The sequence below is a fragment of the Erithacus rubecula genome (assembly GCF_903797595.1).
Source record: "Erithacus rubecula genome assembly, chromosome: 1".
Classification (NCBI taxonomy): Eukaryota; Metazoa; Chordata; class Aves; order Passeriformes; family Muscicapidae; genus Erithacus; species Erithacus rubecula.
The window spans coordinates 81,186,484-81,200,666 of NC_136658.1; the positions used below are offsets into that span (position 1 = coordinate 81,186,484).

The following is a 14,183-nucleotide window of genomic DNA, read 5'->3' on the forward strand; positions in this document are numbered from 1 at the left end:
ATGCATGCAAACTCAGGATCATTTACCCCATGCTTTTAGTTCTTCTCTTTAACTTCTCTAAGCAGACAGGTAAAGTAATGCACAGAGACATAAATCAGATTGCAAGATACAAATCAATACTTATTATGGAGTGCCTCTTAGATTCATCACGCCTTCTCAGAAACTACTTAGCTAAAAGTTATATTTTATTGCTGATTCCAGCAAAGCCAACACATTTCAGACAACATTTCTTGCTCTCCCTCAAATCACTAGCACTATTTCAGAAGAGTGCCTTTTCCCCCACATGTTCAGAAACAGTGCAACAAAAAAAGTTCAGAAAAAAACCCCCTTTTCCCTAGTTAGAGAATGCAAAATGTATTCTGCAAAGTCACATGATTTCAACTGAAAAAGCTCAAAAATATAGACTCCAGCTTCAAATTTTCAATGCCTTTTTATATGAACCTCAACGTTTTAATACCTAAAAGTATTCAAAATATCAGAGTTAAGTTTTTTGCTCATGTTGAATACACTGCATTAGACTTCAATGTATTTCTTTAGTTTTTTTAATTAAAAAATAATGAAATAACTGAATTGGATAATGTTCATCTGGATCAACTGGAAAGCATTGCTGAAAATTATTCCTGTAGCTCCATCAAAAACATATCTTTTCATTGTGTTTTTCACAAAAGCAGTTACTATTTTTTTCATTTTTCATTTCTTGGCAACAGAGTCATGGATCTATAATTAAAAACCCACTTAGGCAATTTCCAAAGGATTATTACAATCTTGTCATGTGAAGGGTTGAACAAGTCAATTTACAGGTTATTTTCTCCCTCCTTTCTAGATCCTACAATGATGGTCTGAAAATGTTTACAGCCATAAACAAGGGGGGTTTTGGCAATGGACACGAGGCATGCAACTAATACATTCTTTTTCTCTCTTTTTAGGAATGCAGTTGAAGAAAACAAGAAACTATATGCAATTTATGACACAAGGTGAGTTACTAAAAGTACTTTAAGCATGTGATTATTACCTGTAATAGAATGTAAATCCTCCCAAATTTTAAAATTATTATTAACACTTTTTTCCCGAGTCTTTAAGACAAAATGAAAAACATTTTAACCCATCACACACAATTCTATACATACCTAATAATTATTCCCCATTAAATATAATGGTTTTCCCCTCTGTGTACACTGCATATGACAAAGAAATACTGTTACACAACCAGCTTAATTTACATGTTATTCCACAGATGGAATATTGCCCACGATCCTGATCTGTGTGTTATGAGCTTAACTCTGTCTGCCTCTGGTGCCAGTGTTTGGGGAAAGAGAGAGAAGGGCTAGCTGGCACAGGCTTGGGAAAAGAGGATGCATTTAGAAAGTCCAGCAGAGCTCTGTGCCTGGCAGTGGAAGGCTGTGGATGCAGCCTCTAGATAAACACACCTCCACATTCTGAAGCCTTTCCCCTTCATGGAATGGTCCCTGTTAGGGGAACTCCTCAGAGTAAGCAAAAAAGGATTTGTGTCCTTCTCAAAGGATAAGAGCAAGACATACATCAGATTTTCACTTTGTTCTAGCTATAGCTTTTTCTTTTCCCTGGATTCTCACTTCCACAATTTTGTCTAGAAAATGAAAAAAAATTCACTTCACTTCCTTCTCATTGCTTATCCTGTTTTATGTGGAAGTGTTTGCACTTCTCTCCCCTTGGTGGCTTTCTCCCTTGTCTGTCCCCTTTTCCTCTGTTAAAATTCAAAGGAAGATTTGGATGAAAATGCCAGGAACCAACCTCTTGGTGTTTTAGTTATTCCTAATACAGATGCATCAGTTAGGATCCTGACTTGATCTTCCTTTAAATATACATAATATTAAATATAAGGAATTTTAAAAAATCATGCTTGTCTTCTTCACTCTGTATAATCTCCTGCAAAAAGAGGCTGGGATCTTAAATTGGAATTCTGGCTGCTGTTAGTAAAAAACTTGCATAACCAATAATAATCACAAATAAGATTCATAAAGGTATTGATAAGTAGGAAAAAATAAATATATGGACTGTATCCTTCTGATACAGCCTTATAGAAAAAGAGTAACTGTTGCATACTGTTTTGTTAAGAATAATGTGCTCCTGACAAAGGGATTTAGGTAAATCCACTCATGTAGAAACTTAACAAAGAAGTCTTATATAAAATAGCATTTCCTCAGCTGCAGTTACAGTAAAAAAATAAAAAATTTTGTAACTCAGTTACTTGTCTGTTTTTCTCAAAAGACTGTTTTCATCCAGACAGAGACTTAAAAGAATAGTATTTCTAATGCACCACAGGCTTCTCTAATGTATTTGTGTTATTTCAGTGCATAATCATTAATCTTTATGATGAAAAAATGTGAGTTATAAAAAGTCATGATTATTTCTTCCTCTGCCAAAGTGTCAATGGATTTTTATTTTGATGTCTGACTCACTATGTGCATAATCCAGAGGTTTTTCCGCATGAGGAATGGAATGTTGCAGGAATTCTCTTTTAAATTCATTCAGATAATTCAAATTTTTGTTCTATGTTCTTGAATATGAAGAAAAAAACCCATCTGAAATTTAAACAGCTGTTCAAGACAATTTGGGTCAAGCCTCTTATTAAAGGCAAATTTTCCCCATTACTCCTATGGATTAATAAGTTATTCTTCATGTGGCCCACTGAAACATTCAGATCTCCACTACATCAGAACTGTCGACATAACACCATTAATATTTCTGTATAATTAATTGTAAACCAGCAAATTATGCAACCAAAGCACATGGATTCATGCAATCCTGCTTTCAGTCTGTCTGAAAGAAACAGGGACAATAGTATAAACTCACTGTCAGTTAAATAAACTGTTAGGTATTACCCAACATCAGTAAATATTACACACAATTTCTGATAAATAAATACAGTAAATAAACATGATCTTGTTCTCCTCACAAAGTATGTCCAACAACCACTGCTTATTATCTGAACAGGCAAAACACAGTGTAAAAAACTGCCAAAGTGCAGAGTATTGCCTAAGCCATAAAACTTCCCAGCATCTGCCTGTCACTCTAAAGCTCTCCCTCTGCTGAGACACTGTAGGGCAGAAAATAAGAAAGTTGAGCTTTCTGAAGGAAATACTAGTTTTCTGTTGTATGGTATTTTGACAAAATTGTCCTCAGCTTTTGATTTCATCAAGTGAAAAAGAAGTTAGGTTCAGAAAAAAAAAAAAAAAAAAAAAAAAGAGTTGAAAATTTTCTTGTGTATTTTTCCCAGCCAGTTTTATTAATTACACCTTCTCAGCAGGTTAAACCAGCAGGCTATTAAAACTGCTGCAAGGCAGAGCAGGTAAGCAGCAGCATGGGTCTCAGCCTAGTAAGATTAATGTCCTGTGTTCCTCAGAAGACAACATTTCAACCATAACAGCAATTCTTCCCACTTTCTTTTAGTTTCAGTCTCCTTCTCTTTTGTATCTCTGAACCCTTTGTGACTGCAGTTTGCTTCAGGATGAGACTGGATCTTTGTCAAAATCAGTTAAATGACAGAGAAGCCAGAAAGGAAAATGAAAAAGAAAATATTTGATAAGTGATTCTGACCTCAGCCTGTAAGTGGAGTTAAGTTCATTTTGTCAGGCAAACCCCTTTCCAGCACAGGAGTTCAGTGATGTATTGTATGGTGTGATCAAATACTTCTTCCCTGATTCCCAGGCCAGGCTTTCTCCTACATCTGCTGACTGATAGTGCTAGTACTGCAAATGCATCAGTTGTGAGCAGACCTCTCCTCTTCTCTAGCCTCCCTGTCATTGCCTCCTCTGCTGTATCTCCATTAGTACTGACAATGATGAAAGAAGCTGGAATTTGTTCCAAAGTTTTGAGTTGCTTCTCATTCCAATCCCACTGCCTTAAACCATTTCTGTCCTTTGACAAGGGCTGAGTGTGCTCTGTTCCAGCTCCTTCTGAAATGAGATGATGGATGCATCTACATAGCATTTTACTGCAGACCAGGACTGTACTTGCAAAGTGAATCACTTGATCATTCTCACTTACTATGCTTTGTTTCACATCTCAGAGCAGTCTCAGAGTACATGAGCATGACTCCTTTCAAACTAAACTGAAAAATGCACCCCAGCAGCACATTGCTCTAACTGCTAATCAGCATTTAGTCTAGTGGACCAGATTTCCCCACTTTTCCTAATGGGGTATTAAAAAAAATCAAACCCAAAACAAGTGTGTATGGCATGGATATCAGATCTTCACCAACAAGAATTTTGCTGTAGACACCAGTGCCTGCACCTGCTAACCTAGCTGATTAATCCATTATAATCCAATTTACCCCAAGGACTTGTTTCATGTGTAGGCTTGGTAGTTGTATTTATCCACACTTGCATTGCAGCAAGGACAGTCCTTTTGCTCCTTCACACATAACACTCACCTTTGCAGTTTAGCTTTATCCTTTGATGAAGTGGCCTTTACAACATTGGCGATGCTGAGGAAGTCAAGAACACATGCTGTGCCTATCTCATTGAACAAAATTTGATCAGGAGCATAGATCTTAATTGTCCAGTGGCCCAGAGGCTGGAACATTCATCAAAGTTGCAGAAAATGCAATGAATTTTTAGTCCCTGTACTACAATGTTCAAAGTCTCATATTTTACAGGGATAGTTTTAGTGGGACAGAAAGACTGTACATTGAAAAAAGAGCAAGGAGTGAGAATGAGCAATGTTGAAGGTACCTAGAAGGAGAGAATTGGGTTCTGTTCCTTATACCACTGAACATTGATTTATTTTATCCAGTAATTAATTCATGAATGGCTGGATTATTTATGAAATAACAGTACTTCCCAGGCAACAGGCAAGCCACTAGGCCACAGAGTTATGTTAGCTCCTTCCCTCTAGCCTACTTAACTACTTGCTGAAAAGTGAAACTTTTCAAAAAGCAAGAGTTTACCCTGAGACCCTGAAGTCTGGGCTTATCTCAGGAGACACATCCTTAGGAATTTCTTGTATGGACAATCTACAGATTGTGACTAGATGCTTTGTTTTGCTTTTAGTGAATAGATTCCTTCCAGCCATGTCTTAAAATAACCTGCCTGTCTTTTGAAAGAAGATGTTTGGGAGCCTCATTCTAGAAGCAAAGTCAGGATGCTGAATTCTGGGGCAGGACAAGGAGTCTATTTCTATGCCCTATTTTTTCCTTATTTATTTCCATATTTTCCACATTAAATAGCCTTCCAGAAGTCTGGGCTTCCACTATTTCCTTGAATCCTGTGCCTGGTGCAGGTCTCTGCTGAGTCTCACCTCCAGTCCATTGTCACTGAAGCTTAGTTTTGAGCCTTTCCTGCAGACAAAACCCACAGTGCTACTCTCACTGCAAATGCCATGTCACAGAAAAGTCGAGATGATTTTTACCTTCCATGAAATTCATTGATTGTTTATAGTTTTTAACAACTTTCAGTTATTACTGCTAAGCCTAATTGAACCCAGAGTCCCAAGGAACAAGTGCTCCATAACCCACTAAATACTTCCTTGTTCCATCAGCTCCAGCCTAGATTATCTTTATGTTGTTCCCAAGTAAATGGTTGTTTTGTAAGATCAAGAAGACAAATACTTAAATGAAATGTGATAAAATATGACCGACTCTACAGCACTGTAGATTCATTCTTTCCTCAGATGTGTTTCCAAAGTACCAAGATAGCACATTAATCAGAAATAATGCTCTCCAACTTTTTTTATTTCTGTTATAAAACTGACAATCTATTTGAGAAAAGTTTTTAGTGTTTAATTGTGCTTCTAAACCACGTTAAAATCTTCATAAGAAATATTTTCTTTGGTCTTAATACTTTCTTTCAGAATTTAGGGGGACAGAATTGAATTAGTACCCTTCCTTAAATTTACTCCTTCTGAAGTCTTTGAAAAAACTGGTCTTCAATACTGCCCATCTATAGCATTAAGAAAAACATCAGGACCCAGGGCCTTAAAATTACTTATATATAGTTGCTTATTATTTGACTTTTCACTTTGAGCCTTTGAGTCATGTAGCTTCATGCCACAATTCTCAAACTTTTATCATAAGCCTAATAAGGTTTTAAAATAAAAGCTAAGATTTTCACTTACTTTATAATCATAGTAATTATGGCACTATTAAAAATCCAAATATTAACATGAAATCACAAGATTTGGCAACATTCAGTTTCTCCTACTCTTACATTTTTCTGCATTGCCTACAGAGCTTAATATTATTTTTAAAACTGAGCCTGCTCCCCTTCTTTTATTCAAATCTTTATTATTAACTGCAACAGCAACAAGGTCAGGACAATGGATTGCACTTGTCTTTCAATAATTTTTTGAGGAGAGAGGAAAAGCCATCCATGTTTTCTCACCTGTACATAACACCAAGGCATTACTCAATGCCCATCCTTTTCATAGCAGTTTCTCTAAGGAAAGAGAATGTGTGGAAGGAAAAATCAAGTGCTCAGAGAAAAAGTGCAAAAGAAAGACAAAGCTTTTCTCCCTTGCCTACTGGAATGTTGTGCTTTGTCATGGACCAGTGGCCAGTGATTGCAATGCGACCAGAACCAGGAGCTGGCCAAGGGCATGGTGAAGAGCTCCAGCAGTGAGGAACTGTCTCGGCAACTAAAACCAACACCTAAGTCAACAGTCTTCTGTTTCCATGCCAATAAGTCTTGCTGAAAGGACTAATTAACATGGAAGAAGATTAAAATTATAACAACCGTGCTGTCTTCACCTAACCAATGTCTTATACAAACTTGAGAGCAACCAGAAGCTCACAAGTGACAACTCTCACACGTCTGGTTGCAGTTCCATTTCCCTTCATTACTGTCCCGTGTGACAAGCCTGGCTACACACGGTTTGAACCCAGCAGAGTTCCTGCCTGGCAAAGCGTGTCCATCTCGGTCAGTGCAGTCGGCAGTCTCGCAGGCACGGCTGCAGGAGCCTCAGGCCCAGCACCTGTACGTGCACACCACATCCCTGGCCCTGGCACGGGCAGGTCAAGGCAGGGCTCCCATCCCGGCTCCTTCTCCCTCCCCAGAGGCTCACCCGGGCACGGCTCCCAGGATGCGCCCCAGGGCAGGGTGGGCACAGTCCCCCAAAAGGGAGCGGCAGGCCGAGGGGAAGGGGAGGACAGAGGGACATCATCGGGCAGACAGAGGGACAGCACCGGGCAGACAGAGGGACGGCATCGGGCAGACCCTCTCACCCGGCTCCAGGGGGGTCCCTGCGGGCTGCGCTAGCCCCGCAGTCCCGCTCCGACCCCAGGGAGACGGAGTCGGCTGCGGGAACATCCCGCGGGGCTGCCGGCGACCATCGCCGCCTCCGGGGGTCCCGCGGGGCCGGTACCGGGCCGATCCCGGGCGTGACCCGAGGCGGTGCCCGGGGAGCCGCCGCCCCTCGCTGCCCGCCCCGGCCCCGCCAGCCCCGCTCCCCCGGCGCCGCACCTCGGGCTCTCCGCCCGGAGGGACGGCGGTGCCCTGCCTCCCTCCGTCCCCTCCCCTCGCCTCCCGGCTGGCGGGAGGGCGGCAGGGCGGGCGGCGGCGGGCGGAGGGGAGGCGGCTGGCCGGGCTCCGGCGGAGGGCGGCTTCCTCCGGGGCTCGGCGGCGTCCGGCCGCGGGGCGAGCGCAGCCGGGTGCGCGGGCGGCTCCCGAGGGCCGGGTGGTGCTGCTGGGGCAAGGGGTGGGGGATATTTTTTTTGGGGGGGGAGGGCGAGGTGGGGGGAGAACGGGGACTGTCGCCTCCGCCTCTTCCTCAGCGGCTGCCGGGGCAGCCGGATCGCGGCGGCGGCTGCTGCTGCTGCTGCTGCGCGAAGGGAGCGTGGAGCGGAGGGATGTGGGGCTTTGGGGGAGGCAGGATCTTCGGGATCTTCTCTGCTCCCGTCCTGGTGGCCGTGGTCTGCTGCGCCCAGAGGTAGGAGCCAGCGTGCCCCGGCGGCGGGATGCGTTTCTCCAGGGGAACAAGCTGATGCGCTCCCCCGCCCTCCCCCTCCCGCCCCGGCCCCCCGCACCCCGGCTCCTGCCTCTCCCGCCCGACACCCCCGTCTCTTTCTCCCCACAGTGTGAACGATCCCGGCAACATGTCCTTCGTGAAAGAAACTGTGGATAAATTGTTGAAGGGCTACGACATCCGCCTCCGGCCGGATTTCGGAGGTGAGTCGCCCTGCCCGGGCTCGCCGCCCGGCGGTGCCCCCTCCCCCGCTGCTGTCCGCGGTGCTCGGCGGGTCCGGCCGCCGGCTAAAGCTCCGCTCTGCTCTTCTCTGCTCGCAGGTCCGCCCGTCTGCGTGGGGATGAACATCGACATCGCCAGCATCGACATGGTTTCCGAAGTCAACATGGTGAGTAGCGGGCGAGCCCGGCCGGCGCCGGGGCTGTACCCGGGTCACGGCCGCCCGTTCCCGTCCCTCGTTTCTCTCGAAGTCGCCTCTGTGGTGGCGGGGCTGCGCGGCGCTCCGAGCGCTGCCCTCTTCGCTTGAAAACTTTATTTCCCTGGAGACGCGCTTTCCTCCTTCCCCCCTTTTCCCCTCTCGCTGCCGCAGGTGTGCCGTTTTGCAGCCTCCCTTGTTCTCCTCCCCCGGTACCCCGGTTGGTTGGAGCTGGCCGGGGCTCCCCGGCTCCTGCCACGACCTCGCCGCCGGCGGGATGCGGGGTGCGGGATGCGGGATGCGGGATGTGGGATGCGGGATGCGGGGTACGGTATGCGGGGTGCGGGCTGACAGCAGCCGCCGGGCTTATTCGGGCCGGTGATGGAGAGCTGCGGCTGCCGGCATCTCCCTGCTTCTTGCGCGGCTCGGGGCAAAAAATCCCAACAGCCCAGCTTGTCTGTGGGTAAACTCTGACATGTGCGAGTGCTTAAGGCTTGTTGGGCACCCAGAGCCGGCGCGGTCGTGAATGGACTTGGGAGGAACAGTAGTCTAGTCTTGTCTCAGAAAGTGATGCTGTGCGGGGCTGTGACGTTCGCCGATGGACAGGGAGGTGTTTAATGCTTTTCTGCGTTTTTGGTCCGATTGTCTGTATACCTTGATGACTCGAGGTTAGAAGGTAAAATTTCTGTTTCTTGCCCTAATCCTAAATCTGTGGTGTGTTTTTCATGTTCCTGAGCAAGTTACTTCTCTCTGTGTCTCAGTTTTATTCCTTGTATTCTTTCTTTTGCAAACCTCGTGGAGAAAGACCAGTCACTCTGCAATGCTATAGTTACATTTATAGCACTAAAACTAAAATGTACACGTTTGGAAGCTGAGCTCTCTTATAGTACAGTTGACACTAGCACTGCACTACCCCTCCTTCAATGCACTGTTGCAATGTTACAAGCTGGAATATCTTGACTTGATACATGATCCCTGTATTTTCATTAATCCTGCCACTACTTTCACCCCCTCTACTTGAAATTCTGCGAGAGAAACTTCTGATCTGCTTCTCATCTTCTAAAAGATGTTTTTGACAGAGATACAGTTACCTGTCTGCAGTTAAAAGTGTCACCAATGCCAGCTTTTGTACTCATTCAGGAGGGAAAAAATGAGATAGTTCTTACTTACAAGAGTTTGTCTTAGGCTTCATGCAGATTCAGGCAGCTGCAGAGACACTTTATATGTTTGACAGGCTTTTCTGTACTTGTAGGATTGCTTCTCAAGTAAGAAAAAAAAGGGAGCTGAATGAAAGCTTCTCTCTGAAGAGTAATTGAAAAGTCTGACTTCACTATCCCCACTGCCACCTTCCCCACCTCTGGATATGTTCCAGTCTTAGGGAAGCATTACATGACTCATTAAATTAATATATAACACTGTGTATGTGAAGTGCTAGAGAGGCAATAAATATCAGAGAAAGGCATACTGAAGTTGGAGAGAAAATGAGGGGATGTATGCTGCTTCTTGTGACTTTCTTTCCTTTTTTTTTCTTTTTTTTTTTTCTTTTTTTTTTTTTTTTTTTTTTTTTTCTCCAGTTGCAGGAAAGCCTGTTAGGTTTAAATAACAACTTGTCCAATCTGTAGCAGGGATATAAGGAAAAATCAGTAATTACACTGCTTCTTATGCTAGGCTGAGTAGTCAGATCCTCAGTGATGCAGGAGCTCCTCAAAAAGATGGTCAATGTGTCAGTGCACCAAGTGCTTAAGTTTCCAGCTGCTCCAGGAGTCAGTGCCCACTCTTGCCCATTAGTTACCAGAGCAGCTGCAGAGAAGTGTTTTTTTCTGTACCCTCTCATGGACCAGTGCAGAATCTGAAAAACATCAATATAGATCTTGCAACAGAAACAAATAATGTGTTTCTGAAGAAAGTTGCTAAAGTACTTTTATTATAAAAACTGTAGTAATTTATTTCAGGAAAAATAAGCAGGAAGGGCTTCTGATTAGTGAACACCTTACTACAACCAGAATTTCAGCTGGGCTGGTCTCACCTGCCTGGAAAAGAAGTCATCTTTGACTAAGCCCTGCTATATTCATGTACTACCTGAGTTGGTTACTTCTACTTGTTTTAAGTAACTTTTTACTGGTCTGCAAGGATTCTTGAGCATGTATCCATGAACAGTGAATAAGGATGAAGAAGCTTTTCAAGATTACTCAGGTATTTATTCTAGGTAGTAATTTGGATGGGAAAAAAAGGGCCCAGTTAGTTTGAAGACCTGAGGCACAGCTGTTGAACTTCTTGCTGATTGCCAAATAAACTTTTAAACTTTGACATATTCTTTCATTTAATTCCAAACAGATACTGTGAGTGTTGACCTTTAGCCTCATCAGCTATTGAAATGTGTTACAAGACTTTCTCAGTGTGAACTGTAGTAGTGTGGACATTAATTCCTTTGATTTAAATCTAGACATTGGTGTAACCTTTTATAAATTAGCTTGTTAAAATTCATCTCTGTATTAAAAATAAAATAACCAGAGATTCACCATTCTTCAATTTCATGGACATAAATAAAATGTTATTACAAAGTTTTATTATGCTGCTTTCTAGGCAGCCTATAATGTAGCTTTCAGTGACATGATGACAGTTCTTTGTAACAGGAATTACAGCTTGTATCATGTTTTTTTCTATTCATAATCAAACTGTAGGTTTATAGATAATATATTCCTCTATGAATCTTTATCTACTAGCTATTTATTAAGCTTTCCTACATTTGAAAAATTTATTTGTGTGATTTTGGTTTTTCTGTTGAAAATCACTAAGTCCTTTTCCCTATACATCCAGACTACCTGTAGATATTTTTTAGAATAGTCTTACTGATAGCCATGTACATCTTCCTTGGATTACATGGAATGATTAACATTTTTCTTTTTTTTTTTTGATGCTGAGATGCTAAGCTGGATCAGGAGGACAGATGCAGGTATCAGGATTGCAGACCATCAACTTATTTTACTGAGAAGTTGCAAATAAGCAGTTTCTATTTGATTTCACAACATCTAGAAACTATTGAGTAGTGTTACTGGAATTGCAAACATATATGATATAAAAATCACATAATTTGATATTTATACTTCAAGTTACATATATATGGTAGCAAGGGGGAATTAATGAAGTTGCATATAAGAAGTGTATTGCTCAGGGAAGGGCTGCAGTCCATTAATTCCCTGCACATATGTCTCTATATATATGTCACTGTGCTTTATTCCCCTGCTTAACCTGCACATTCTTTCCTGTAGGTACTTGCCATTTCACAAATTATATGTGCAACTAGACACTTAAGCACCTACCTATTTTTGTGCCTGACATCAATAACTGTGTTTAAAACCACTATAAATTGTACAGAAATCTGAATCTCCAAACAAAATACTCATCAATAATAACAACAGATGTAATACTGAGCATATACTCTAAGTCATCTTACAGTTGAAGATTATGGAAGATTACTTTGTCAGATTTCAATTTTTTAGCTGTAAATTTTATCATTTTTCATGATTCAGGTTGATTGTATTTTGTTCTTGCTGTGTTTTTTAGGTGTTTTGCTCACAATTGCAAAAGTAGTTCTTGTGCTTTTACTAGTCTGTCAGCGTATTTCCACTTAGACAGTGTCCACAATTTGCAATTTTTTTAACTGTCTGTTTTTTCTTCAATGTTTGGTCTGTGAACCAAATGCATTAGTTCCAGGCGTTCAATTTTCAAGCATTCAAATACTTCTGTATCTTAGGAAGTTAAATAATCAATGCATTGAATCTCCAAAAAAACCCCTCTTTAAAACCATTTTTATAGCTGGAAGACTAAAGTACTGTGCTTTCATTTTACTATAATTTTAGAATGTCTTTCACAGTTTATGGGAAGTAATGCTATAAAGTGGATGGAGAAAACAAGGGGATTAGTGCAAAAATGAACCTTTCTTCTTAGAGATAAGAGAATAGGAAATGTGCTGCTGCTCTCAGAAGTGCTGTCTGCATTGTCTTTGTTTATAGAGAGGACTTCAGAGTTGTCCATCTAGGGTTTCTCAAAGGCTCTAATTTTGATAAAATTAAACCAGCAAAACCCAGGAGGCATCATTTGCTATATAGTCATCCTGCTGTTTTGAGAATACTGTAGTCAGAAAATTAGTTTGACATAAAGTCAGACCTTAAAACAGATGAGTTGTTGTTTCTGAAAAAGATGTCATCTATTCTATGCTGTCACTCTAAAAAAAGATGTAATCTCTTCTATGCTAACACTGTAATTTTTATTTTTATGCATGTGCCTTTATAAAACTGCAAGTATGCATATGGACTTCATTGGATGCCTGCTGATTTTCAAGGCAATTTTGACATCTTTCTGAAAAACTGTTTTAGTTGCTGCCCTGAGCTTGACTGAAGTTACTACTCATTGGGACTAAATAGTGTTTATTTTCCCCGATAGGTGTACACAAATAATTATTTTTAAGTTAATTGATTCATGCTTCATCTGAAGTACTGAACATCATGCTTCTGTTAATGAAATCTGTCACATCCTACTTTAGATAATAAAAAATTTGGTGGATTCCATTTATGTAAATTGAGATTTACAGCATTAGATGTCTAAGTGAGAGCTGGATTGCTAAACTCTACAAGAGCAGTTAATGGAGATTTTGAACAGAATGTGGATGTTTGGGCAAAGGTGTCGACTGTCCTTTTGGTTTCAAGGTATCATACTTGCCCTCCCATTTCCAGTCCAGGCTGGTGCAGATCTGCAACTCCTCTGCCATGTCACTGTGTGCAGTTTTAGACACAACAGTAGCTCCTGAAATTTAAACAACTGAGTCTTGTTCCTGTCAATACAGGTGATGCAATCAAAAGAGCCTAAAATAAAAGAAGGCAATGCAATAGTGCTTCTTAGATATTTTAGGTGCCTCAAGGTATTTTGTTTGGACTCCAGCTGCCTCTTTAGAACTGAAGTGAACCTCCCTAGATCCATTGCTGTCCCTGCCAGCCCTGTGCAGGGATCCTGCAAAATCCAGGCATCTCAAATGGCACCAGACACCTTTGCTTTGGTAAGTGAATTGTTCCTTAGATGTACAGCCAAAACTTATGCTCCAGATTCCCTCTGGAATCAGAAAAAGGAGACAGTCACTGATTTGTAACAGGTATCTTAGGTGTCTGTGTGAGTGTTATTTTTTAAATGGAAGGATGAATCTTTCTGGGAGGTATCCTTGTTTCCTGAATGGTGTGGAGAGAGCCAAGGCAACTTGGTTAGTTTTTGAGTAGGCACAGTGAAATGTAACCTATGTTTCTTACCCTAAGTGCCATAAACAGATACTTTTTAAATACTTTGCAAACAAAATCTTGATATTACCAGGAAATCATAACTGAGTTATGACATACTTTGGTTTGAAGATTCAGATGGAGAAATTAAAGGAGTTGTTCTGATACAATGGTTAGATAATCATATTGGAAACACAAGTTTTCTAGCTGGAAAATTATTACTAGCTCACAAATCACAGAAGTATAAAATAGAATATGCAACTTTCTATTCTGATTTTGCTTTTATTAATTTCTTAGTGTAATATATTTAGGGAGAACAGTAGATTGTACTATTGCAGATCAATCACATAAATAATTTTGCATATATATGTGTATATACACACAAGTGTGTATTTAGTAGATAATATAGGGGAGAAAAAAGGAAGAAGAAAAAAGTGATGCCCAAGCAGGGAAGGATCTCCTGAGGCCAGCACAGCCCTGCAAAGAGTGCTGTCACTGTGCTGGTGATGAGCCAGCATCTATCCACTACAGGAGGGCACAGCAAGAGGCACTGATCCTGGAGGATA

At 41.7% G+C, this 14,183-nt stretch overlaps 1 protein-coding gene across 2 annotated transcripts in view; it reads left to right on the top strand.

The window, feature by feature from the left end:
* The first annotated feature begins 957 nt into the window (after positions 1–957).
* GABRB3 (gamma-aminobutyric acid type A receptor subunit beta3) overlaps positions 958–14,183 on the top strand; it is a 116,905-nt gene continuing 103,679 nt past the window's right edge. Inside the window, exons 1-3 of one of the 2 annotated variants that reach the window (XM_079316115.1) lie at positions 958–974; positions 8,050–8,141; positions 8,259–8,326. In XM_079316115.1, the coding sequence (XP_079172241.1) occupies positions 8,069–8,141; positions 8,259–8,326 (141 nt within the window). In that variant the 5' untranslated portion in view covers positions 958–974; positions 8,050–8,068. Of the gene's footprint in view, positions 975–7,740; positions 7,903–8,049; positions 8,142–8,258; positions 8,327–14,183 lie in introns of those variants that run through there. The other variant, XM_079316114.1, reaches the window with a different exon arrangement.